Here is a 27,867-nt window from a genome sequence, read left to right as displayed (position 1 = left end):
CTGTGTCGGAGGGGATGTGATACAGGGATCAATGTAGGTAGTACCTGAACACTGTCACTGGGTCTGTGTCGGAGGGGATGTGATACAGGGATCAATGAAGGTAGTACCTGAACACTGTCACTGGGTCTGTGTCGGAGGGGATGTGATACAGGGATCAATGTAGTACCTGAACACTGTCACTGGGTCTGTGTCAGAGGGGGTGTGATACAGGGATCAATGACGTACCTGAACACTGTCACTGGGTCTGTGTCGGAGGGGATGTGATACAGGGATTAATGTTGTACCTGAACACTGTCACTGGGTCTGTGTCGGAGGGATGTGATACAGGGATCAATGAAGGTAGTACCTGAACACTGTCACTGGGTCTGTGTCGGAGGGGATGTGATACAGGGATCAATGAAGGTAGTACCTGAACACTGTCACTGGGTCTGTGTCGGAGGGGATGTGATACAGGGATCAATGAAGGTAGTACCTGAACACTGTCACTGGGTCTGTGTCGGAGAGGTTGTGATACAGGGATCAATGTAGGTAGTACCTGAACACTGTCACTGGGTCTGTGTCAGAGGGGATGTGATACAGGGATCAATGTCATACCTGAACACTGTCACTGGGTCTGTGTCAGAGGGGATGTGATACAGGGATCAATGTCGTACCTGAACACTGTCACTGGGTCTGTGTCGGAGGGGTTTACAAAGTTGCGGTTGCACAGGTGGCAGCTGTCTCCACGTGGAACGAAGCCTCGAGTTGCCGCACAGGTCAGACTCCGCAGATGAACATGTAGATCATGATACAGTAGGTTCTTGCATGTCTTCATCAGGGTCTGCAACAGAACATCAAGATGTATCAAAACGCTTACACAATACGACCATGACTTCTGTGACATATCTTGATCACTTCTTTGGTTGTTGTCATGTTATGATACAAACGAAACCGTGTTTAATAAAGTTCCTACGACAAACAGGATGCACTGAAGCCATTTTCTGTACCCTGGGAGTCAGTTTTTAAATGTCCTGAAAAACAGGCACTGGTACTATGTTGAGCAGCAGCCTACCTGTTCATAGTTGTAGTTCTCCAGCATCCCGATGATGAGCTCCTTCACCTCCCCGAACTTGCCAGTGTTGTACGTCGGGTCCTGGAGGAAACAATGAAACAGTCAAAGCACAACTGAGGAATTTCCCATTCAGTCTGCATAAAATAAGCTTCTGTCAACTCATCAGACAAATGGAGACAATATATTCAACAAAAATAGATCCACAAGGCTCACACTCCACAGCAGTGGTGACTCAGTATAGCACCACTGCCACAGGCTAATTTGCAATTCACATCACCATCCTTTTCTCTTGTTGGTGAACAAACTCGCTTTTTCAGAAATCAGAATAGAACGGACTAATGTAGGTATTTGGGGGCACTTTACATAATGTTTTGCATAATTATATAAATATTCTACTACAACTGCGACAGTGAGTTGCATGACAATACATATTTACACATAAAAGTGACCGTATCGCTAGTTCTCTGTAGAGCTTCAATGACAGCATGTGGAGCCGTACAACCAATGTAAACATATGATAAATACGCAAATGGAAATAGTTTTTCATGATTAAGGATATTTTCTCAATGAAAGTTAACCATTCTATGCCATATGAAAAGCATATGCAATATCTTGAACGGACTGTGAAAGATGTGACGAATCGTCACATGGTGCTGGCCTGTGGCAGAGGTACTATATGCTGGCAAGGAACTCTGGGTAGGAGAGTGCCACGAGGCTCTGTAGATCACCAGAAATACCGGTATGAAGACACAGTGGTGGCCATGTTTAAAACTGGACTGGAAACGGAAAATGGACTAAGCACCACAACATAATACGCTCGCTAACTTAAAGAAATGTATCCCCCCCACCCCCACCCACCTTCCATTTTGATCATGTTACAATCTCATTAAAACCTTTGATTACATGTTACAATAATTCTGCATTGAGATCCGACAAACCCTGAGGAGGTCACATCAGGTGAACCCTGAGCCAACTTTGACTGCCGAAAGTATCATAACCGTGTAAAATGTGATTTCAAAGAGATTTATCACATTACAAACATACTCTTTAGGTGCAACAGTGCATGAAAGGGGTGTGACATATAATTTTTGGATATGAAGATATGTGGCTCAAGGAGCACTAGAACACCTGGTGTTATGACAATGATACACACCTGCATGATCTTCTTCAGTATGGCTGGTGGAGAGATGTATCCCATCATGCTGTTCAGTACATGGTGGGTCATCTGCTTGAAATCTGAAATAGTCAAAATAATATTCTTAGTTACGTGTGTTCTAAAATGCAGTATTTTTTTCTGGAGACAGATTAATGATGAATCTTTTTCTTGACAATAATTTCTTTTTCATAAATATTGTTTTATGTGAATAGTTTCTATCAATCTGCCTGCCTTGTAAGGGAGTCTTTAGTATTGATATTTTTTATGCATACCAATTGACAAAGTTGTTGATATGCTATATACCACCTTCTATGATTTGTTTATTTGCAGTATCTTTCATCCTCTTCTGGGGCGACATGATGTTCTCCAGCAGGGGAAACCACAGAGCCTGAACACAGTAGACAAAAAACACAGTGTTCATTTCCTTATTTTGCAGCATCTCAATAATATGTAAATCATTTTTTAAATCTGCTAATACATATGACAAGGTCAAATACAGGAATTACAAAAAGTTAAGGTCCAAATAAAATATTGGCAAAGTTTACCGTATTTCCTCAATAAATAAAGCCCCCAGTGTGTAAATGCAAAGCTAATAATATAATTTGTAGCAGGATCACATGGGGTACATGGGGTTTTATACGTCCCACGTTAGGTTTTATACCACAAGCCAGAGGCTTGTATAAGCCTTGAACAAGCCAGAGGCTTGTGTAAGAGGTATAAGAGATTTATTTCCCTGCTGAGAAATTTATCACTTCCAAGGCAGGTTACACAGTATTTTATCAAGATCACGCGGACCAATCAGATCTCATCATTCTGACATGAGAGTATGATAACGGTGAATATTCAGAGCTTAAAAACTACCTGGCGAGGCCCAGCATATCATTGAGACCCCAGTGTTTATTTGAGACCCTGGCATTTATTCAAAATCCGTCATTTAATCATATTAGGTACAAAACCTATTTACAGCTGTTTTAAAAAAAGCAAAGGAGGAGGGTTGGAATGTACCTCAAAATTTGGCTATGTGTGTTTCTGATTTAAAAGGGTACATTCAACATTCAGTTGATCAGACCGCAAGCACATGCGTAATGACAAATGACACATAAATATCAAAGCTGCATAACTAAATGTGAAACTGATATTTGCTTCAACTGGCAGCACGATACAAATAGTGTTTGTTTGTTTGCTTGCTGTTTAATGCCGCACTCAGCAATATTCTGGCTATATGACGGCGGTCTGTAAATAACCCAGTCTTGACCTGACAATCCAGTGATTGACATCATGAGCATTGATCTACGCAATTCAGATACGATGACATGCATCAACCAAGTCAGCAAGCTTGACCACCCAATCCTGTTAAACGGGTCTTACGACAAACATGGGTTGCTGAAGACCAATTCTGTACAAATAGTGAAATATTCACTCTGCTTACAATCCTTTAGATAATGGCTAGGTTCAGTAGACACAGAAAGTGTTCAGGATGATGCCATCTATTTTACAAGAGTCACATCTCACCTCACGTCCAGCTTCGTCCATCTTGCCTGAGTTCCGCTGACAGAGCTGAATGATGACCAGCAGAATGGCCTCCACCTCTTGGAACAGAACAAGCGGATCTGGGAACACAAGCAACACAAATCAGCATCTCCATAGCCTGCCTGAATTCATGGCCACAGATGTGAGATCATTGGAACATGTGGCCACAGTTTCATCAACAAATTCTGTTGCCTTGTCAAAAGGCTTTTGAAACCAAAGCTTGACAACTGTCAACAGCATACATGCAACTATGAATGAAACAAACAGCATGATACCTATGAACTCAATTCAATTAATTCAATATTTGGTACTCACTGTGATCAATAACCATAAATGCATAATTATTACTACAGATTTAGATTTGTTTATAGCCCATGTTTTGCTCAATCACACTTTATTACATTCTGCCACCTTCAGTGCAATGTAACACAGTCTAATGGTTATTGCCTATACACCGGGTATTTAGTAATCTCTCTGACTCGCAGAACCTACCTCTCTGAGATTTCTCCCTTGACTCAAGCACCTCCATCAGACATTTTATCTTGCTCTGCATGTTCTGGAAGATAACAGTGAGTTGGTATGCTTTAACTCCACTTTAATGAGAAGTGTAATTGTGTTGGCATAGCAACTTCATATGGGAGGAAAGCCTGAATTACCACTTTGGTGACACACAAGAGTGCTGAGTATAGTGCTGACAAACCAAGACACCAAATCAAGGATTTGAAGACACGATCATAGGTTTCACAAGGGATACAACTGTGCAGAGAGAATTGTGGCACCTTTGACAACTGTGCCACCTGTATGTAGCTGACGAAAGTTACAGAGAAAAACAATAGTAAACCATGTCTTCAGTGCCCTGATCAACATTACAGTTTTCAGTGTCATTTCCACCACACACCTAAAATTATTCTCTAAACAAAATCCTAAAAGTATGTACAAAAAGGCATTAGTATCACAACTATCGTATGTTCATATTACAACACTTATTAACAATAAATATATCATTAAAACCAATTCGACTTAAAGGACCCATAAACGTATCTTTGAGTTTGAAATGTCATCCTATGACATCCAGATATCTACTAGAACCATACCTCCAAGACAATGCCAAACGCTCCCTGAATGTCTCCCGCCTTCTCCAGGAGGTATGCCGTGGCCTCCGACGCCTTGTGCTTCCTGCATATCTGCAACATGACATCTATGTCACAGCAACATGCAGACTGCTGAAATGTCCTAGAAACTCTTCACATTGCAGCATAGCCTGAACAAGTGGTCATCTTGAATCATTGTTAAAAATAAAACATATTTGGATAACTTCATACGAGACAAAACATGTTACTGACCAGATATTTCACTGTTGGGTGTTGACATTTTGGTTACCTGATGGATTCCCTAGCATCACTGATACCATGTACATTAATTACATTCAAATCTAAACTGGACTTGAGTCTCAGGTTGTGATAGAGGCTCAGAGTAGTAGGATTCTTGTGTTTGTGTTTGTGTCTCCCAGCTGATAAGATCAGGTACATATACAACAGCTTATCTATTCATACAATAGTTTGTTGTATGTATATACAATGTTTACACAAGAAGTGCAAAAAGTGTCCTGCTCATAATTTAATAAACATAAGTCCTCAAATCAGGGCGTAGGAAGACTTGAATCAGTTTGATTGTACTAAAAAATCAAGGGATCATCCATTTATGCTACATTATGGCAAGGTCCCTACCTGTTATAGCTGGTATTTATGCTACATGATGGCAAGGTCCCTGCCTGTTATAGCTGGATCAAGAGGGCAAAGATTGGACTGTAGCCAGCATATTCACGGCCATTAACAATGAGTCATTTGAATGAGATTGCTATCGTAGAATACTAAAATTTCATACTTTCCGTAGCTAGACATTTGCTCAAATGTATACATAGTGACCCTGTATCAAACCCCACAGTTGAGATCATCCTACATCATCACCAAGGGAAGTCTTCACACAACCACATATAGCACCATCTGTTGTCTATTAAACAGTGGGTGATGCCTGTGATCTCACCTCCAACCACGTTAGAATTTACGATAGATTACTGTAGGACAGTCAATTGAGGCTGACAGAGATCTGGATCAGTCAGACCACTTATTCCATTGTATTCTTAAGAACATGCTTGTACCTACCTCCAGTGTCTGCTCAAGTCTGTAGCCTTCATTCATCTTGATGAAGTTGCACACATCATGGGGCCGGTGCTCACACATGAGATTGATGTACAGCTCGATAATATTGGGCTCAATGGTGATCTGGCGATCTATGTGGACAGCACTGCTCTGAGAGTCTCTGCAACCATCAAGCAAACCATAGTTACATGCATATTCCTACATACAGGTAGAAAGCCCAGATACACTGATTGTGGTACATGAATATAATCGGACCTCATCTGGTAAGACACCCCTGAAGGAAATGACTCCTTATTACATTTACGAATCATATCTGTATTTTCACTGGAGGAGAAAGGGTCACATGACCTTCCTTAAAACATGGTATTGCCCTGAGATCCACCCTGCCATGCAGCGATCGAAAGTGATATTGCCCTGCATGATTAAGCCAATGGACTCAAAGGTGAGAAATATTGTCAGTCAATGAGAGACAGCGTAATGAAAGGCTTGTTGTGCATCATCTCCTGTGACTTTCCTTAACATCCTATTCAATTATTGTTGAATTTGAAATTTTCTTGTTTTTTAAGTTATGTATTAAAATTATTATTGACCACAATTCAGCAAATCATGTCTTATGGCTGCTGACCTTGGTCAATGTCAGTTTCTTGGATTCCTAAAACATGGAATTGCCCTCAAGATTGCCTACCTGTAGGATATGACTCTGAAGGCCTACTTGAAGGATATGACTCTGAATACCCACCTGTAGGATACGACTCTGAATGCCTAAATGTAGGATATGACTCTTAATGCTTACCTGTAGGATATGACTCTGAAGGCCTACATGTAAGATGACTGAAAGCCTACCTGTAGGATATGACTCTTAATGCTTACCTGTAGGATATGACTCTGAATACCCACCTGTAGGATACGACTCTGAATGCCTAAATGTAGGATATGACTCTTAATGCTTACCTGTAGGATATGACTCTGAAGGCCTACTTGAAGGATATGACTCTGAACACCTACATGTAGGATATGACTCTTAATGCTTACCTGTAGGATATGAATCTGAAGGCCTACATGTAAGATATAACTGAAGGCCTACTTGAAGGATATGACTCTAAATACCTACACGTAGGATATGACTCTCAATACCTACATGTAGGATATGAGTGAAAGCCTACCTGTAGGATATGACTCTGAATGCATAATTGTAGGATATGACTCTGAATACCTACATGTAGGATATGACTGAAAGCCTACCTGTAGGATATGACTCTGAATGCCTAATTGTAGGATATGACTCTGATGCTTACCTGTAAGATATGACTCCTTGCAAGAACTCAAACAGGACTGCTGGTTTGGTCTGCAGCTTCCTGACGACATCGCTGAGGTTATCAGCCAAACATGTAATAACTGTCTGGGCAGCCTGCTTGCAGTCTATAGACACCAGCTCCTGTTACACAAAAGGTGGATTGACCAAGCAGTGACCATAGTGACCACTATCACATTGTCACCATCCAAGTATTATTGTACTGTAATGTCATGCTGAAGTAAACTTTAATCCATGTCTGTAATCATTAAATATCACATCATTTGACTACATGCAATGTTGATTACGATATCACATGATTATGTCAAAATCTAGCAAGTAGCTAATGCTGTTCCTACCTGTAGATGTTTGAGAGCTTCTGTCCTGACTGAGCCCTTCTGTACAGTAGTGTACCGCTCACTCTGGATGATGCTCTCGATGTAACTGAAGGAATGGTACTGAAGCACAAACAGCAATGCTTGGTTACAAAGCACAAAGAAACTCCACACAGACTGTGATCGTGCTGCACAGTCAGTGTATGATTAGGGTTTTACACTGTTATAAACAAAAGGTATATCCCCCCCTATCAGTGAAAGCATCAAGAATGGTACTAATAAATTGTACACATGTAGGGAAACCTGGTCTTCAGCAAGACAAGTAAATACTTTATCCATTCAGTTACTACTAAATACTCAGCTCCTATGTCCCAGATCCATCCTTAAAGGATTAAAATGTCTCTCACTTTTCACCCTAACTGGTTACAATTGCAAAACATGATTATTGCTGACAAAGAAGTTCCCTACTAAATGACATACATGTATTGTAATCAATAAAATCATAAGAGATTTCGTAGCTCATAATTATGACTGGACACATATTTTATAAACATAAACAGGAACCCTCCTCGGTATGGACCCACAAAATACAAATGGATTGCATTCAAAACATTGATCAGCAATTAAACCAAGTGATAGGTATCACTTGGTAGGACTTACTCGTCTGGAGGGGTCACGTAGATAACAGCCGAGGATCTTGTCATATTCGCACCTCTTCTCGTACAGGTATTCACTCACACGGTAACTGAAAAGATAGCACTCAGGACTGGCTTGGGACTATCACTGACTATCATACAGCTAGCTTTAAATCATTTATTGTAAACTTCAGCATCAAAAGTTTTGACCATTTCTCAAGATAACCTGAATCTGGTACATAACTTTGTAGAAGGAGTGAGTTGTGCTTAATGAACACTATGTCAGTAGTTTCCAAGTGTTAGTTTAATGGTGGAGGAAACCTCAAAGTGACATAGGCTGTAGATGTTATTGTGGTGCCATCAAAGTATGGATCTGACAAAGGGTCACTGGCATATGCCACTTCCAACAAGATCTAATAGATAATGATGAAATCTAAGAATGTCTAAAACTTAATTGCACACTCACATGGACACCTAAACCTATTATATTAGTGATCATAGTAAGAATGATAAATGATTATTGACCTACAATTTAGCATTTTCTGCAAGACGGAGCAGTCTCCCCTCGTCAAACTGCTGCAGCCCCCCTGCGTGGATCAGCTCCATGAGTGCTTGCTGTCGTTCCTCATGGCGAGACTCATCCTCAGGATTGGACAGGAACTCCAACACCTGCAACACACACCCATTTCATGAATTCTCTCTCTCTCTCTCTCTCTCATGGGGATATACCTGTCAATACTATGGTATTTGTTTGTTTGTTTGTTTGTTGCTGAGGATATCGTTACCTGTTCAAACAGCACTCTGTTGACGATGATGGTGTTCTCATGTCGAGCCATCTGCCGAGCTAGGAATGTAAATAGGACTCCTACTTGTGTTGGCTGAAACAAGACATGTTTACTGTGTGATGTGATTAACAAATATTTGAAATATTATCAAGGATGAGAATAAAAATGGTGAAGAGCTTCAACCATAATTAACTGGTAACTACCTAAGTTATGTCCAAACACAGCTTGTTGTATGGAAAAGCCAACTTATAAAATCCTTCTTTTCAAAAAGCGAGTTAAATTGTTGCTTGATTAGGAATACATGGACCTGAGGACGTGACTCACCGTGAAGCCCACACTCTCCACCATGATCTGCAGCAGAATGTCCACCACCCTCTGTCGCTTGGCAATCCTGTGACACAACACACAGACATGTAATCATCTATCTGTTAACACCCTCTGTCGCCAAGCAATCCTGTCACACAACATACAGACATGTAAATCATCTGTTAACGTCCTCTGTCGCTTGGCAATCCTATCACTCATCATACAGACATGTTATCCAAGACATGTTATCAACTGTTAACACCCTCTGTCGCTTGGCAATCCTGTCACACAACATACAGACATGTAATCATCTGTTAACACCCTCTGTTGCTTGGCAATCCTGTCACACAACATACAGACATGTAATCATCTGTTAACACCCTCTGTTGCCTGGCAATCCTGTCACACAACACACAGACATGTAATCATCCATATCATCTGTTAACACCCTCTGCCACTTGGCAATCCTGTCACACAACACACAGACATGTAATCATCCACATCATCTGTTAACACCCTCCGTCACTTGGCAATCCTGTCACACAACATACAGACATGTAATCATCTGTTAACACCCTCTGACACCTGGCAATCCTGTCACACAACACACAGACATGTAATCATCTGATAACACCCTCTGTCGCCTTGCAATCCTGTCACACAACACACAGACATGTAATCATCTATATCATCTGTTAACACCATGTCGCTAGGCAATCCTGTCACACAACACACAGACAAGATATCATCCACATCATCTGTTAACACCCTCTGTAACTTGGCAATCCTGTCACACAACACACAGACATTTAATCATTCACATCATCTGTTAACACCCTCTGTCGCTAGGCAATCCTGTCACACAACACACAGACATGATATCATCCACATCATCTGTTAACACCCTCTGTAACTTGGCAATCCTGTCACACAACACACAGACATGTAATCATTCACATCATCTGTTAACACCCTCTGTCGCTAGGCAATCCTGTCACACAACACACAGACATGTAATCATCCACATCATCTGTTAACACCCTCCGTCGCTTGGCAATCCTGTCACACAACATACAGACATGTAATCATCTGTTAACACCCTCTGACACCTGGCAATCCTGTCACACAACACACAGACATGTAATCATCTGATAACACCCTCTGTCGCCTTGCAATCCTGTCACACAACACACAGACATGTAATCATCTATATCATCTGTTAACACCATGTCGCTAGGCAATCCTGTCACACAACACACAGACAAGATATCATCCACATCATCTGTTAACACCCTCTGTAACTTGGCAATCCTGTCACACAACACACAGACATTTAATCATTCACATCATCTGTTAACACCCTCTGTCGCTAGGCAATCCTGTCACACAACACACAGACATGATATCATCCACATCATCTGTTAACACCCTCTGTAACTTGGCAATCCTGTCACACAACACACAGACATGTAATCATTCACATCATCTGTTAACACCCTCTGTCGCTAGGCAATCCTGTCACACAACACACAGACATGTAATCATCCACATCATCTGTTAACACCCTCCGTCGCTTGGCAATCCTGTCACACAACAAACAGACATGTAATCATCCACATCATCTGTTAACACCCTCCGTCGCTTGGCAATCCTGTCACACAACAAACAGACATGTAATCATCCACATCATCTGTTAACACCCTCCGTCGCTTGGCAATCCTGTCACACAACAAACAGACATGTAATCATCCACATCATCTGTTAACACCCTCCGTCGCTTGGCAATCCTGTCACACAACAAACAGACATGTAATCATCTATATCATCTGTTAACACCCTCTGTCGCCTTGCAATCCTGTCACACAACAAACAGACATGTAATCATCTATATCATCTGTTAACACCCTCCGTCGCTTGGCAATCCTGTCACACAACAAACAGACATGTAATCATCTATATCATCTGTTAACACCCTCTGTCGCCTTGCAATCCTGTCACACAACAAACAGACATGTAATCATCTATATCATCTGTTAACACCCTCTGTCGCCTTGCAATCCTGTCACACAACAAACAGACATGTAATCATCTATATCATCTGTTAACAGCCTCTGACATGTAATCCTATCTGTTAACATATACTTCCCTCCAGAATGGTAACCATATAATGAATGTGTATCAAGAGCATTTGTCAAGAATCTCCCTTCACATCCTATCTATATACATGATACCTGAAATAATTTACAAACAACAATATATCAAACACTGTGCCTGGCCACCTACCCTTTCTCCGTGTTGAATTCGTCTTCCTCGAAAGCCTGATACACAAAACATATTTATACTAGACAGTCTTGTTCACAGATACATGAGGTTCTGCTAAGGTGTGTGTATAATTCATAACTTTTAGAGTAAATATGTTTTTGGTTTGTTTGTTTGTTTAACGCCGCCCTCAGCAATATTCCAGCTATATGACACCGGTCTGTAAATAATCGAGTCTGGAACAGACAATCCAGTGATTAATATCATGAGCATCGATCCACGCAATGGGGATCGATGACATGCATCAACCAAGTCAGCAAGCCTGACCACCCGATCCCGTTAGTCGCCTCTTACGACAAGCATAGCCGCCTTTTACGGCAAGCATGGGTTGCTAAAGACCTATTCTACCCCGGATCTTCACGGGTCAGTAAATATGTACTCAAAAGATCCATGCAAGTCACAAGAAGACAAAGTCATAGATAACCATCACCCTCTGAAACATCTCACAAACAATCACAACAAGGAATTCACCTCATCAGACCCAAACAGGTTAATCCTAAAGCTGGTGAGTATAACTGCCGTTATGATTGATGACTAAACCAATGAGTTCCGCTATGCTATAAATGCTTGTGATACATTCTACGGACATGTGTGGTAGTCATGGTACTTTTCAAGAGACAGAGCTTTTCACTTGACAGCAATGTAACATTAAATATTTCAAAAACTCTAAATCATAATTCCTATTCTAAATAGCAAAAATTGTAACCAGTTGTTGAAATTATGAGCAACGTCCCACTCTGTGACAGTACAATGCCACACAATCAACCAATTCACAAAGTCTTACTGCCTGATCCATTTATATGCCTCTCAAAACAAGAATAGGTTTCTAGGGACCTATTTCAGAATTCCGAGAATCCAACAGGGTTGTATAATGTATGATATCTGATGTGCTTCTAAATTTTCATCAAGAAATATTGAATGGTTTAGGAGTTATGTTCCGTAAAATGAAATCTTCATTTAAACTTTAGCCCTACTTGCTTTTTGCCTTTGAAACAGATAATCTAAAACTTTAAAAGACACTGAACAGCAAAAGGCCACCAGTTCAGTACTTGCTTGATAGAAAAATGTTCATGAAGTAATACTGAATGGTACATGAGTTATCTTGAGGAAACAAAATGTGATGGACGAATGGAGCCTGTTTCTATAGTCCCTGCAAAAATTCAACCTACCAGTGCCAATACATTGAGGAACTCCCTTGTGTCAAACTGCAGCAGTGAGCGGAGGTTAGGGTAGGCTGGCTCATCTGAAGGAACAACAGTGTGTCAGTTCAGTGGGGGCTCTTGGACTTCTTACATCATTTACTCCTTGATTAAGGTTTCCATCAATCTCCAATTGTTGATGGTCAAAAACATACGATTGTCAGCAGACTTGGAGAGGCTAATCACTTCCAATTACTAATTCATCTTATCATTGTAGAACCAGAGCTCAGCAAGAGAATGTTTAGTATCCACACCACCCTTGGCTAGTGCCTTGTCTATATGTACATCATGTACCACATGCTTAAACTCACCTTCTGTAGGTTTGGTGGTATGCAGACACGTGATTGTTGCGAACACCTGAAACACAAGTGAACATTTAGCATCTGATACTCAATAACATCATTCTCATATTCCAAATGATGCAATCAGTACAATAACATCATTCTTATATTCCAAAAGATGCCATCAGTACAATAACATCATTCTTATATTCCAAATGATGCCATCAGTACAATAACATCATTCTTATATTCCAAAAGATGCCATCAGTACAATAACATCATTCTTATATTCCAAAAGATGCCATCAGTACAATAACATCATTCTTATATTCCAAAAGATGCCATCAGTACCTGTTTAGCTTTTCTATTTATGTGACAAGCGTTAATATCATTCTCACTTGATCATAATGTTGACTGAAAAAGACCAGCCAATCTGTGTCTTAAAAAAGACCAGCCAGTCTGTATAATAAATGTCAGTCAGTGTTGCCAAGGAAGGCAACCGGCTTAGCTATTTCCGCATAAAGAGATTATGATGAACCAATCAAATAGTGATGAGCCTACACGCTAGGGCTACAGACACAGTGGAAGATGGAGCTGACCTTTTCCTTGACCTCCTCCACATGCTCGTCTGGGATGTCTCCGAACGGGTAGGCTCTCCCTGCCAGGCAGCAGCTGCAGTGGACACATACCTTGTTCATATGTTGAGATAGAGGCAGAGAGAGAGACATCCTCAAAGTCAATCAATGTAACCTATCTGATCCATCTATTGAAGGCAACTGACTACATGGTGTATAAACCTGATTCAATGATGCAAACAGAGCATGAGTGTTTGGTAGTACTTATTAAACAGTGTATTTAATCAAATATAGAAAGGAGGTACAAACTGATGCTTCTTATCTCAGTAAGTTCTTGGGACAATAACATTATGTGAGACGGGATGCATGGAAATGAGACAGACGGGGATGGAAATCTAACATTTAACTGATCATTCCCTGATGTCTGTTCCCACTTCCAAGAGAGAGGGTTGAGGAAGTGTGTTGGACATGTGAACCCACCTGATGTAGACCAGCAGTTTGTTCCCAAGTTTAATCTGGCTATCTGAAAACAAAACAAAACGAACATGAAATCCTCACATCCCCTCCATCATGTCTATACCTCAATTATTCTTATGTTACATGTTCTTCTTACCCCAAACAACTCCACCTGTCATTGTTATGTCTCTAATAGTTCTGCTTTCACCCTGTTAAAGATGCACAAAAATGCAAGAGGTCCAGTTTTGAGAAAACAACACTACTAATAATGGACGTTTGTAATGTGTCTAATCCACCCACTGATGTATGGTCACAGTTGTTTATTATTAACCCAGGCAATGGATAAGTGTGCACTTGGATTTCATTCTCAGCTCCCTGAGGAGTATAGAAAACAAGGGGGCAATGTATAAGATCTATTACAACCAAACAGCTTTTACTGTATCTCACAAACTGGACAGAAGACAGATAGACAACCTGCATATCAATTTCTCCCTCCAACATCTGTTAATTTGCAAGACAACAGAGCTCCCATTATGCACTTTCTTTTGGGCTATCTGTTGTAGATAATTACCCCAGGGACCAGTACTGACCTGTGAGCTGTTTTCCAGTCTTCACAGCCGACGTCAGTAACAGCAGCAGCTCCTCCAGGGGTGTTGTGTAGTCATACATGCCCTTGTTGTACACATAGATGATGGCATCATACAGGCCATGGTCCCAGCATAGGTGTACCACCTGCATACACAGACACAGTTAAAGGGGAAGTGTACACGCAAAAATCACTTTCTTTCTTATTTTAAAGAAAACGGAATTTTAGAATTAGTTAGTATCTGTGTTTGAAAATATACACTCATTTTTTTCACAGTGAAAGTAGGAAGCTCACAATCGTGTGAAAATGATATGCCGTTATGAGGCCTTCGTTTTTCGAGCTAAACAGGCCTGAGTTATCCCCCTTAGATTATGACGTAATTGGTGCCAATTCAACTGGGTCCCTGTCTATTCTCAACGCAAAAGATATCAAGTACCAGTTTGCGGTTAAACAACATGGCCTACGACACACTCCGGCGCAGTGGTGACTCAGCATAACACTATGCTGGCTGGCATCTGAGACGCTAGAATCACACACCTAGACCTACACCACGTGAAGCGGCTCCAACAAAGCATGATGACGTCATAATGTTTATCAATTAGCACCAATGACGTCATATTGCAAGGGGCATAAGCCATGGTGTTTTTGTTGTGGAAATAGAACACTTGGTAAATGTGAAAAATATAAATCGTTTTAATGCGAAAAATATGTTAATTAATTGTGATATTTTTATATTTTTGTCTATGACACTTCTCTGTTAACACTTTTAATGTGGAAAAAGTACAAGAAAAATAGGTTAATTTCCGTGTGAACTTGCCCTTTAACCATGTCCACATCATTGTTGTCAGGAGGAGAGTTGGGTGTAACACTGCTTCAACAGTATTTCAGTTATATCGTAGCGTGTCAGCTTATTGTTGGAAGAAAGCACAAAGTGATGCAGGTCTAAGAACATTAACACTTTTTGCTCACAAACCATGGAACCTTATCAGGATATTCTCATGATGAAACATTTTCTACATCTGTCTTCAGCATACACTAACTGGTGCCCACCTGATGAATGTCGAGACTTGTGATGTCCAGATGGACGATACAGGCCTCCACATTGTCCAGCATCTCTCGGGTTTCATAGTGACCGACAAAGTCCTTCATGACGGATGGTGGAATGGACGTGAGCTTGTCGCCTAGAATATATGGCTCCAGGCATTCTAGGAATGTGCCTTGAGCTATCACATCTTCACCAAACCGGTCATATATGCGGCCAAATAAAATATCTCTGAAAGAATATAAGGAACTGCTGTTAATGCATGATGCAGAGATTTAAAGTTTCCATCATATCTAAATAATTAAATTTTCATTGTATTCATTGTAATTCCTGCATTCTGATTAGCTGAATTGGTCATGTGTAATTACATAAATTTCCTAATGAATGTAAACAATCAAGCCACGCCCACCGAAGCGACTACTTTTACTTCAACGGAATGTTGTGGAATCCCTGTACAGTCGAGGGAATCCCCTTTCTGCTCTTGTGTATCGTCATGCACAGGACATTGAGCTACATTCATGCATATTCATTGTCCAAACTACCTTTTGAAACTGAAGGCCGAGAAGGAATAAGACAGCAAACGTGCGGTATCTGCATGTCTTTTGAAACAACCGCTTATCTTGGACATATTTGTTTGGTTCGTTACAGTCAGACTGCTGCGGTTCTTCTCGACTCTTGCCTTGATTGACGGGTCCTGTGAACTTTGTTTTGATCCTACTCTCTGTTGATTGGCTGCTGGCTTTGTGGGCAGCTCAAGTTATGTGCATTAATTAAACAATCGCCTGATTTATGTCACGCCACAGTACGTATTCCTACACCTGGAATGTTTATCATTTTTGTCTGCTTTGATATATAAACGTGTTGTTGGTTAAAATATCGTAGAAAAACATGTTTTAATTATAAGGATTGACTGTTCTTTGAGGTATGAATCGAAAGACCGATGTGCAATTTTTTGTAAGACTCCGCAGTCAATCCTTAATTGTTTCGTTACAGTGTATAACGTGGAAATGTAATGAAAAAGCTTCAAACAAATTTTCAGTTGCTTTTAATAAATATCATAAAAGATCTTAGAATATAACTCAAAATCTTTCTTGACTTTCAGAAGTGGTTTGTCCTTCTTATATCCACAACTATTATTACAGCTAATTGTATTCTAAAAGATACTAAGGTGATGTTACTGACACAACTTTGCACATTAGATATACACAGGATGATTGTTTTATAGAAAGACGTAGTGTTTGTTACGAAATGAACTTACGTTCTCTGGAGATGCAGGGAGTAATCCACACATACTGGAACTATTTCCTAGCAACAACAAGCAGAGATGTGAGACAATGTATAGTATGGTACAAAGCCATGCCCTTCAGCAATGTGAAAAGTCATCCTGATATATAGTTAAATTCATGGCCTGAACTATTGGCTAACAGACAAATAAAATCAATAGAGTAATATTAACACTTAACAATGAAGAATGCAAATCATCTGTTAGTTCTAAAAACCATGTAATGTGGATTTCTTTCAAGGGTCCGAATTTTCATTTTTTGTCTTGCAACTGAATAAAAATGCTTTGATGCAAATGTTTCACGGACAGTCCTGAACTTTCTAGCCCTACACACAATTTCATGAAAGTACCACAATAAGATGATGTAAGTCCTGGAGCCCCACCTGGTAATACTCTTCCAGCTCCTCTATCTTGCCTTTCTCCGGGCACAGGCGGGTCATGGACAGGTCCACGTAGTTGAACAGCAGGTCAAGCATCTAAGAAGAGATGTAACCTTTACTAACTACTGAATATGCAGAACATACAAAAACTTTTTTGGCAACTCACCCAACACTTCAAAACAGCTCCTGCTCAAAATGTTTTGTCCCTATTTACCTTATTTTTATATAGGTACCCCAAACCAGCATGTTTGTCTCTCCATCAACGACAGCTCTACCTGTCCAACAATGTTGTGATTGTAAACTTGGCCAAAGTGGTTCCAAGAGTAACAGCTGCTCCAGTTACTTGAACCACTAAAATACACGGTCACTATAGTTTTCCATGTTGACACTACACTCAACACTTACTAGATGGGCTACGATATCCTTCCTCTGCTTCTGAGGTCCGGTGAGTCCCACAACCGCCTTTGCCTTCCCCTCGTAGAAGGAGAGAGCCAGGGCCAGAGCCTCCTGGTATTTGTTCTGCTTCACGAGGACCTCCAGCCTCTGTAACGTAAACAGTCATCAAGAACCACTAATACATGTTTGTATTAAGCAACAGCCAGCAATGTTTGAGCTGTATCCCGGTGGCCTGTAAATAATCAGGACCAGAAGCTGACAGCAATAAACAATGGGATGAGATGAAACACAATCAGCCAAGCAGCATATTATAGCCATTTGATCCTCCATCTAATTCTTAATATGATCATTTCATAGAGACAAAGAATCTAGTTCAAAATAACGAGGATTCTTACCATAAAGCCTGCAGTAAGACTATGTTACATGATGCACATTATCATATTCAAAGCATGCTGAGAGAAGGAAGGCCCCTAAACACTCATGTTAGACTGTTTGACTCTTTGTTAAGGTCACCCAGCAATATTAAGTTGTCTATTACGACCAGTATAGGTTACTCGGGACTTATTCCAACCTGGAATCCATACTGACCTCTTTCCAAGTCCTCAGTGTGAAAACATGCACGTTGCGAGTCCCCTGCAGGAAGAGTTGTCCCCCATGACTGGTGATGGACTGGTAGCAGGCCTGCTCTCCTGCATAAGCCTGGAGGAGGAACACGGCAGTGGCATTAGTACCACTACCTCGTACAACTATATCACACTAATCAAGGTGAGCACATGGAACTCTCCTTGTTACTTATAAATGCTTATACATATCTGAGATGTAACATAGTTAATCTGTCCTCCCTTAAGTGCAGTTAAACAGACAGTGATATAACATATCTTAACAATAGCTCAAAAAGGTTTTCTATGACATTTTGGAAAGCACAAATACAACTTCTCTGAATAACGACTTTCTTTCACGACGATAAATATATTGACTGAAGTTTTAATCATGTTAAATTGCTAGACATGAACAGGTGACACTCCCTGACAAAATCATCACGGTGTACTTACTAGGGCTTGGCTGACATTCCCTCCTGTGGCCAGAGACTTGAAGTAACTTGTTCCGTACACTAGCTGAACCTCAGAGATGTCAATCACCTGCAACATCACAGGGTTAGTATCGGGCGACACAGCTGCAGTCCAACATCATCAATCTTGTGAGTGAGCGAATGTTATTTTAGTCCGGAGTCAGGAATATTTTATCTATATCCTAGCCTGCAGTTATTCTAATCTAGGCAAACCAGATGTTATTATTAGCAGGGGCCCACAGGGGTCATCAATCTACAGTATCCAGCCTGATATTTATGTTCTCAGACAGAATCATGTGTCCCATGAAATGAAAGTACGCAACCACTATGACGCACAAAACTGAACACCTTGGAAATATGTTGACAGTGATGATGCACAATTACATTGATGGCATGCATATCCTGTAACTATGGTAATGAAAGAAGCTGAAATCCATTAGGAAACTTTGTCTTCATCATGTTCATGACCTATGTTCATAATCTTGTGGTGACATAAACTTATTCTGGTAAATTCATAGAATCAGAATCATATCACAATATGAATCATATCATGTCACAAAGTAACATCTGTGAAAAAACAAACTAGGAGTTGAAGAAACCTAGACTGAGCTACAAACCTGCAAAGATATACTAGTATCTTTTCTTACCTCCAGCTCCTCCTCAGATCTGACATCGATGACATGAAGCTTCTCAGATGTGTCCAGAGTCACAATAGTTCGTGGGTTCATCCACTGGAGAGAGGAATCTTAATCTTTACAATCTTGTAAAATCTAGATATTGTTTTTATATTTGTTTACTTATCGTGCATCACTCCTTACTGCAATTACTACTTTCAAAAGAGACACAATTTATGGATAACCACCTGTGATGGCAACGTTTCGGTATAGATCCTTATAACTTTGTCAAGCAAGTCTTGCTTCACAACAGTATAACAATCTATACTGAAACTATATACTTCTATAAAGAAGTTGTTATCCATAAATTGTGTCTACTTTGTCATCCGTCATCTTCCAAGTAATGCCTATCAAACAATCATTTACTGCTTGTTTTACAGAAAGAAGAAGCTTTGTGAGGTCCTGCTGAAGAAGTTGTTCCAACTAGTTGTGTGGCCAATTCCATCACACAGTGCCCATGTGACCATGGAAGTGATGACATCACGAATCAACCCATTATTGCTAGGTCATAACATCTGAAAACAAGGTTGGTAGGAAGCTCTGCAACAGGTGAGCCACTTTAGATGTAGTAATGTAGAATAAATGTAGAATAAATATACAAATATATACAAATTATTTAACTTACCCTGCATTACTCCTTAATGCATCTTTATTGGATGATATGAGGAGGGCGTACCTTCAGATGTGATGTTCAATAAACTCTTGACAAAGTCCAACCAATCAGCAAAGGGTCCTGAACGATGACCAGCACTGTGTGACCAATCCTGTCAGAAGGGTATGCGGCAGGTCCAGGTAACAGTGCAGTAATAGGAAAAAAGTGAGAGCTAAAGCTATAAGACTGACATACCAAGCGAATGCAAGTAGCAGGTAAACCTAATCCTAAGCACCAGAAGCAGTCTTCCATAATTGATTGGATGGAGCAGTTGCTGTGGAGGGCCATGGTGGAGGCGACTGTTCTGATCTCGTGAGGGTTGTTGGCCCTGGGGGATCCAATCCAGTGGCCTCATGGGCCTGTAGAATGAGGGTGCGTAACCACAGGGAGATTGTGTTATGGCTCACTTCTGTCTGCAAGGTGGCAGAAACAGGGATGAAGAGATGTAGTTGTGCACCCTGTTGGGCCTTGGAGCATCAGATAAAGCACCTCAGTGCACAAACCTGGCAGCTGAGGAGCCCCTGCTCTTCTTTGAAACCCACTATCAAAGAGCGAGGTGGGATGATGAAGGATCTGTCTGGCTGTCCTAGGAGTCGATTCGTGGCTGTTAAAAATCCCAGCACAGCCCAAGATGAACAGCTATGTGTGCTCTGCACTCAAATCGAACACTGGCAATATCCAGGGTGTGAAGTTGACTCAAGCCTAAAGGAAAAGAGTTTTTCTGGTGAGGTTGTAAAATGTAGTGGGGTGAAGTGGCTTGAGAACTGAGGGTCTGAATTTGGCCTTCTGTTCTTCCAAACAGAAGAGCGCAGCAAATCTTGGAGTGCCGGAATATTAATCATCTTGTGATCTTCCAGGATGGCCAAGACCAAAATACGGGCCACTAAGTAAGTGGTGATAGTACTGCCCTTCACATGCCTTCTGCAGGGTAAGAATGGAAGAAATTCAGCAAAGAACTAGGGCGACACAGTGGTAGGGTCTTGATGTTTTTCTTTGCAGAAACTTTCAAATTAATGCCACTTGTCGTCGTAGAGTCCCCTGGTAGAATAGCCCTTGGCACAGAGGGCGCTTTGCAGATGTACCAAGGGTGAAGATGAAACCCGCCTGAAGATGGATGGGACAGCCTACTGTGTGGGTAGATCAACAGGTTTCGCCATCCTTGCAGTTCAAGTGTGTTGACTGTGGCCATTTCTTTGAGATACATGAACCAGCCCCTTGCTGGCCACCAAGGCGCGATCAAAGTCAGAGCCCTGGGAAGAACCACAGCTGGCGGAAAAGCATACGCTTTTTGGCCTTCCCAGGGAACATTGACGGTGTAAACAGCCCAAGCCTGAGGGGCTGGTACCAGGGATATTTAGGTCCGGATCTGGAAGTTTTGACTGGTGGCAAACAGGTCTATGTTTGGGTGCCTGAAACCACACCATGGTGACATCCATTAAGAAGGTGACCTGAGCATACTGATGAACCTGCTGCCAGTGAGAAACTGATAGAATGAGAGCCTCAAGCTCTAAGTTGTTGATGTGCCGCTGTTGTTGCTCGAATGACCACAGCCCTGAGGCTACCTGGTCAGCAAGATGAGCTCTCCAACTCTGAAGAGAGGCGTCAACAAACAGGTGTAGTAAAGGTGTGAGCTCTGTCAAGGAGACGCTGCTTAAGAAATTTGACTCCATTGTCTACCAATGGGGATGCAGCTTGAGGTGGGCTGGTAGGACGATGGAAGCCAACTGGTTCTGGCATGTGATGTATGGGGTGAGAAAAATCTGGATCGGGCGCAGTTGAAGTCTGCCTCTAGAGATCAGGTCCTGCGCCTGTTGGCTCAGAAGGCAATCATCGACATACGCCTCGAGTTGGATGTTCCTCAGGTGCAGGAAGGTGGCTATGGGCTTGCTGATGTGTGTAAATAGCCACGGGGCCGGAAAAATGCCAAATGGGAGCACCAACAATTGCTGAAGATGCTGAGGTGGATCGGGACATGTAGGTAAGCGACCTGTGTGTCAATGCTGATCAAGGAATCGTTGGCTTGGATTCTGGCTTTGAGCAGCCTCAACGTTGACCTGAGGAAAGATGGCGGGCGCTCATGGTAGCACTTGTTGAATGTAGCCAGATTGTGGATCATCTGGAGTTGTTCCAAGTCCTTCTTGGGGACAAGGAATATCGGGGAGTAGAAGCCTGGTATCATGGCTAGGGAGTGTACGATCTCTATGGCCTCTTTGAGTAGCAGTGTGTTGATATTGATAAAGAAAAGCTGATGTGGTGAAGGTAGGTGGGTGTGGACCAGGGGTCCGGAAACCGTCATATGCGCCCGACATGTCCGATTGGGGATCTCAAATGTCCGGTTTAAAATATTGCTTACCGGACATTTAAATTTTTCTGTCCGGACATTTTAAAAAGTATTGTCCGGACATTCTTAAATTTTGACCGGACATGATCAACAGTTAGGACTGAGCAGTTTCTGTCTGCAGTTGTAACACAATGAAGATTATCTACACTGACAAGCTTTGTTTGTTTTGATTGCTGTAAATACATCGTACCGACAATGATAGTCCAATCGGTCAATCACTGTAATAGGCAATAAACTGAGTTGACACGGATTAATTACTGAGAACATCTTGTTAATTTGAGTAAAATGTGTTTACAACTGTACATAAATACCTTGCATCATCGATGTACCTCATTATCCTCACAATGCTACGATACGTAACCTCAGACAAGAAGCGAAAGCGTGACGACAGCCAGTCAACCGATGCAGATCAGTCGAGCGGATCTGCCAAACCCTCAAAGTCTGAATGATCATTTTGTAAGTCGTGGCTAACGACTTTCACTTGGTTGACATACAATGAGGATTTGCAGATTTTATTGTTTTCAGTAGCTAGTCGTATATTGAATCTTGATTGACCGCCATTTTGCTTTCTGTGACGATCGATATCAAATTTTTTTATGGTCAATAATTAAGTACAGATGAAAAAGTATTCAAATAACTATTGCTATCAACGATAGTTTAGGATTTATGATTATATTATCTGTCTTGTTTTTAAATAATCTTTAGTTTAAAAAAAACACTTTTCCCGTGAGGTCACGTGATAACCAAATATGGGATAATAGTCTCGATCCAAATGTTACAACGCGTACACTTGAGCAGACTCATGAATATTAATTAGACCGTTCACAACGTTAACAGATCGTTATTATAACAGAAACAAACGTATGTTTTCCATATATATCTAAAATGATATTATTTGTTATTAATTGTCCGGTGAATTAAACAATTTAAATTGAAACAATTCATAATTCATCATATTATGAATACGTAACAACTTGTAATTTGTGTGTAAAAAGTTGTACTAAAATACGCTTGAAGGGGGCGTGGCATAAATGTAAATGTCCGATAGGGTTTTAAATTTTCCGGACCCCTGGTGTGGACATTAGAGGAGGATCGTTGATGAGTGTGAGATGATACTGCTGGTGTAAGATGTTGGTTATGTATGGGTCCTCCAGAATGTCCCAGTTCTGGAACCAATATCATCCGAGTCTCCCCACTACAAATGTTTCGACGACTGGAACGACTGGGAGTCGTTGGCGTCCCTCTCTTCAGCGCTTCCCCTTTGCGGACACCACGTCTGCTTTGGTATAAGTCCTGGTGAGGTTGATAGTGCCTGCCTTTCAGACGATTCCTCATATGGTCTATCTGGCACTGTTGATAGGTCATGACTATGTAGAGATAATCCAAGCGGTTGGGATTAGACTCGGAGAGATCCTGGACGATGGCTTTCGAGGCAGACGCTATGGCAGACAGAGATTTGAGGGATTGGTGAATCTTCGTGTCGATGAACACCAAACCAGTGTCTGGTACACGGTCGGTTGTGGACCTGGAGGATCCTGTCATGTGGTCAAGGTGGCCGTCCAGGGCGTCAGCGCCACCATGATCCACATAAGGCGCTGGGGGCGTCACAGATAACGGAGGCACTGGTGGGTGTGTAAGCAGTGGATGTGGCATCAATTGTTAAAACAAGGATTGCATCATGTGCAGCCAAGTGTGGTCCATAAAGGCTGTCTGAGGGGGATGAGTCCAGACCATCAAGTGTTAAATATTAATGCAATGGCAAAAATAGTAGGTAAGACATGAAGACACAAACCATAGGAGGTATATAAATCACACAACACAAAAGAGTTGAATAACACGTGAAGAATGTCAATGGATATGCTTAAGAACTCAAAACAGTGACTGTTCAATCTGAGTAACAGCAGTAATGTGGTGGTTCATGATGTCATCACTTCAGTGGTCACGTGGGCACTGTATGGAGGGATTGGCCACTTCTTCAGCAGGACCTCACACAGTTTTTTCTTTGTGTCAAAACATGCAGTAAATGTATTAGGGAGTCATGCAGGATAAGTTAAGAAATAATATCTTACTTGTGTCTTAAGGTAATAATTTATGTCTGAATATTTAATCTAAACATTTATGTTAACATTATGATGGTTCTACTCAGGGGTATTTTCAATAAATCAATGCAAAACTTTCATGAGTCAAATAATTATTGAATCATCATTCAAACTGAGAGAATTCAACATGACTCACTTTGACACTGAGCAGCTGGTATGGGACCTCCATCTTCTGCAGACCTGAACAGCGGATGTCTTGAGGTCCATGACAGATTACCTGCAGAAGAGGAACATGGATCAGTCTTCAAAATTAAGGAGGGTCCTGGAGTCTCTGAGGTCTTCTCCTGTGACATTTGAATTTAGGGACCCACTAAATCATTAACTGTAAACATTAATGCAATGACTCATTGACTTACATGCTAACTTTTGAGGTGAGGGGAATAACAGTCATCATCGGTCATTGGTATGAGACAAATTACTGATGGTTTATAAATAGATGAGGTGAAATGGGATTTAACGTCGCACTAGAGATTATTTCACTTATATAGCCATATGCTTGTCCTAGTCTAGACTTCCGTCGGTTTTGCTCAAGAGGTGGGAAGGGATGAAAATCTATAAATAATTTATTATGGCCTTATTACACAGATCCATCAAACACTTGCAAGACATAAGAACTAATTTTTATATAAGTATAACTGTGGAAACAAGTTTAAACAAATCTAATATATTAGAAGTGCCCACTTGACCAGAAGAAACTATTTGTAACATGAACCTTTGACATTGTTTAATTTATAATAACTTTTAATTTAAAAGTTGGGTTTAACGCTGCTTTTAACAGTATTTGAGTTATATCACGGTGTGTCAGCTTAATGTGGGAGGAGCTTTACCACTTCGGTGAAACCCACAAGCATGGGTATGGTGCTGACAAACCTAGAAACATAACCAGGGCGAACCGGGATTCGAACCCACAATCATAGTTTTCTGGCGTGCCCTAGGGACGCACCTCTGCACAGTGAATCACGACGCCTTAGACGACTGGGACACCCGTGCCTCTTGTTTAAACTATAAGCTACTTTTCTTATGAAGAACATCTATGCGGTAAAAGACAATGTGACAAAATCAACTTGGCCATAGTTACCTGATAGAAGTAAATTGTCTGGTCACGAGCAAACACTAGCACTGGGTCGATGACTCGGTCTCTCTCCGACACCTGGATGATGACAAACTGCCACGCCAACAGCGGCAGAGTACTTGGGTCTCCCTATAAAAACATATCAGTCAATACTGATGGACACAACAACAACAACAACAATGTATGGCATGCCTGACCCAAGGGAGATAACTTAAAGAAGCATTTTGTCATATTATAAATATACCTGCCATTATTCACCATTGGAACAATCATGCAATCACAACTACATTTAGCTTGAAGTAGGATTAAAGTCTGAAGTCATGCAGGTCTTAAGATGCTTACCACTGAAAACTCACCAGAACTGGTATGGTTCTGATAAAATCAAGAAACATAACCAGGGCAAATCTGGGATTCAAACTCATGATCATAGGTTTCTGACATACCTCAGACGACTGGCGAATCCTGACCACGAAATGAAACAAGTTTGGAATATTCTGAAATGCACATACTTTCGTCACTTACCTTCAAAGGATGAGTAAACATAACTTTAAGTGTTGGTCGTAACGTCACCAGTAAAACCTGAAACAAACATCAATGTTCCAAATCACATATTTTGAAACTTTAAAACATAAAAGATACAATACACTTTTGACTAAGACAAACATTATTTGAATTCACATGGATATTTCCACAAAACAAATAATAATAACAAAAAAGAACTGGAGAGATAATAGAATGTTTTGATATCACTAGACAAGTTTCCAAATGGCTCCCTTTTGCTATTTAGGTAAGGTTCTTTAAACTCTTGAACTTTCATAAATCATACTTCCTTCATTGTTCATATAGACAGAATATCAACAGCAATATTGTGTCATATCTGAGGATAATAACAAATAAATCCAAACATAAGCCTCATAACTGATTTAGTATACTTACACATATACTTAATATGAAATGTTTCTCCACGGGTCATAACCTATATTTATCTCAGAAAGCAACTGTTAACCTGACTTACCTTGGAGAGAGACGCCATCGCCAGCACCATGACATCCTGCATTGGATGGTCTTTGATGGTCAGGTTCATGTGAAGGGGTTCAATCACACACACCTCACCACGGCTGTTCAGAGGAACACAAGTAAGTCAGTGCATCATGGTTAGCGTCAGGTTACACTGCCAATGTTCAACACTCAATCATTGTCAATAAAGCCCTTCCACTATTGAAGCACTGCATCGTCAGGTTACACTGCCAATGTTCAACACTCAATCATTGTCGATAAAGCCCTTCCAGTATTGAAGCACTGCATCCTTATGTCTAGTCTAAAATATACTACCAGGTAGCTGTACATCGATATAGACTAAAAATCCATACTTTCAGTAACAAATAATTCCAACTCAAAGAGTTTAAATAATCACAGGACTGAACCTAGATGTGATTTCTATAGAAAAAAGAGTTGTGATGGTATCAGAAACCTACCTTCCAGAAAACAGGCACTGGGACTCACAAGTTCTCACTCCAATCAGGCGTCTTAAAAAAACATCAGAACATCTTTAAAGTTACCACAACCCTGCTCTTAAAAGGTTTAGCCTCTTGCCACTATTTATGTAAGGCATCTCTTGATACCAACTTAAAAGCAAATAATTCTCAAGGATACACATATGTTTATATGGGAGGTTTCACCATATTTTGTAGAATTTTCCTATTTGGAATATTCTATAGGTAATACGTTACCACTGTTATACCGAGGCTGTTGTCTCCCACAACTGCTGCTATAGCGAAATCTACCACAGAGATCTCAATTACCTCATGCAGCCCAGTGGTAACATATTACTTAAAGAATAATCCGAATAGGAAAATTCTACAAATTACATTAAGTAATACGTTACCACTGTTATACCGAGGCTGACTACCACAGTAGGCGGTGGGGAGCACCTACAACCCGAATCCTGACTGCTAGCGTTCCTTCCGACCAGCGGAAGTAAACACCAAGGCGGAAGCACTCGATGCGCATGCACCTAGCTAGGCGTTACCCTATAGGAATACCAAAGCACTGTCAAGCGCATACCGTAAGGCTCAATTGTCATTGCCAAAACGATTGGTGACTCCAAACGGCCCCACTGGATAGGTATTTCATCGCCGCAGCGGATGAGAACACTGTATCCGCGTGAGCTAAATCTTAGATCAGGTTAAACAGTCG

At 41.0% G+C, this 27,867-nt stretch overlaps 1 protein-coding gene across 1 annotated transcript in view; it reads right to left on the bottom strand.

The window, feature by feature from the left end:
* LOC124132198 (vacuolar protein sorting-associated protein 8 homolog) overlaps positions 1 to 27,867 on the bottom strand; it is a 50,540-nt gene that overhangs the window by 8,170 nt on the left and 14,503 nt on the right. Inside the window, exons 10-41 of the mRNA XM_048382153.1 lie at positions 27,147 to 27,197; positions 26,687 to 26,789; positions 26,194 to 26,250; positions 25,678 to 25,800; positions 24,736 to 24,816; positions 19,481 to 19,564; positions 18,817 to 18,903; positions 18,353 to 18,463; positions 17,774 to 17,911; positions 17,372 to 17,464; positions 16,965 to 17,011; positions 15,715 to 15,937; positions 14,669 to 14,810; positions 14,103 to 14,145; positions 13,647 to 13,719; positions 13,078 to 13,123; positions 12,737 to 12,810; positions 11,532 to 11,566; positions 9,267 to 9,333; positions 8,943 to 9,035; positions 8,687 to 8,826; positions 8,183 to 8,267; positions 7,547 to 7,645; positions 7,192 to 7,331; positions 5,900 to 6,056; positions 4,832 to 4,921; positions 4,230 to 4,293; positions 3,720 to 3,817; positions 2,514 to 2,595; positions 2,205 to 2,287; positions 1,052 to 1,132; positions 654 to 820 (exon numbers count right to left, since the gene is read on the bottom strand). Of these exons, the coding sequence (XP_048238110.1) occupies positions 654 to 820; positions 1,052 to 1,132; positions 2,205 to 2,287; positions 2,514 to 2,595; positions 3,720 to 3,817; positions 4,230 to 4,293; positions 4,832 to 4,921; positions 5,900 to 6,056; positions 7,192 to 7,331; positions 7,547 to 7,645; positions 8,183 to 8,267; positions 8,687 to 8,826; positions 8,943 to 9,035; positions 9,267 to 9,333; positions 11,532 to 11,566; positions 12,737 to 12,810; positions 13,078 to 13,123; positions 13,647 to 13,719; positions 14,103 to 14,145; positions 14,669 to 14,810; positions 15,715 to 15,937; positions 16,965 to 17,011; positions 17,372 to 17,464; positions 17,774 to 17,911; positions 18,353 to 18,463; positions 18,817 to 18,903; positions 19,481 to 19,564; positions 24,736 to 24,816; positions 25,678 to 25,800; positions 26,194 to 26,250; positions 26,687 to 26,789; positions 27,147 to 27,197 (3,057 nt within the window). The remainder of the gene's footprint in view (positions 1 to 653; positions 821 to 1,051; positions 1,133 to 2,204; positions 2,288 to 2,513; positions 2,596 to 3,719; positions 3,818 to 4,229; positions 4,294 to 4,831; positions 4,922 to 5,899; positions 6,057 to 7,191; positions 7,332 to 7,546; positions 7,646 to 8,182; positions 8,268 to 8,686; positions 8,827 to 8,942; positions 9,036 to 9,266; positions 9,334 to 11,531; positions 11,567 to 12,736; positions 12,811 to 13,077; positions 13,124 to 13,646; positions 13,720 to 14,102; positions 14,146 to 14,668; positions 14,811 to 15,714; positions 15,938 to 16,964; positions 17,012 to 17,371; positions 17,465 to 17,773; positions 17,912 to 18,352; positions 18,464 to 18,816; positions 18,904 to 19,480; positions 19,565 to 24,735; positions 24,817 to 25,677; positions 25,801 to 26,193; positions 26,251 to 26,686; positions 26,790 to 27,146; positions 27,198 to 27,867) is intronic.

The sequence above is a fragment of the Haliotis rufescens genome, unplaced genomic scaffold, assembly GCF_023055435.1.
Source record: "Haliotis rufescens isolate VD_foot unplaced genomic scaffold, xgHalRufe1.0.p SCAF_4, whole genome shotgun sequence".
Classification (NCBI taxonomy): domain Eukaryota; kingdom Metazoa; phylum Mollusca; class Gastropoda; order Lepetellida; family Haliotidae; genus Haliotis; species Haliotis rufescens.
Note: the sequence above shows the minus strand (reverse complement) of the source record. Positions and strands in the feature narration are given on the sequence as shown.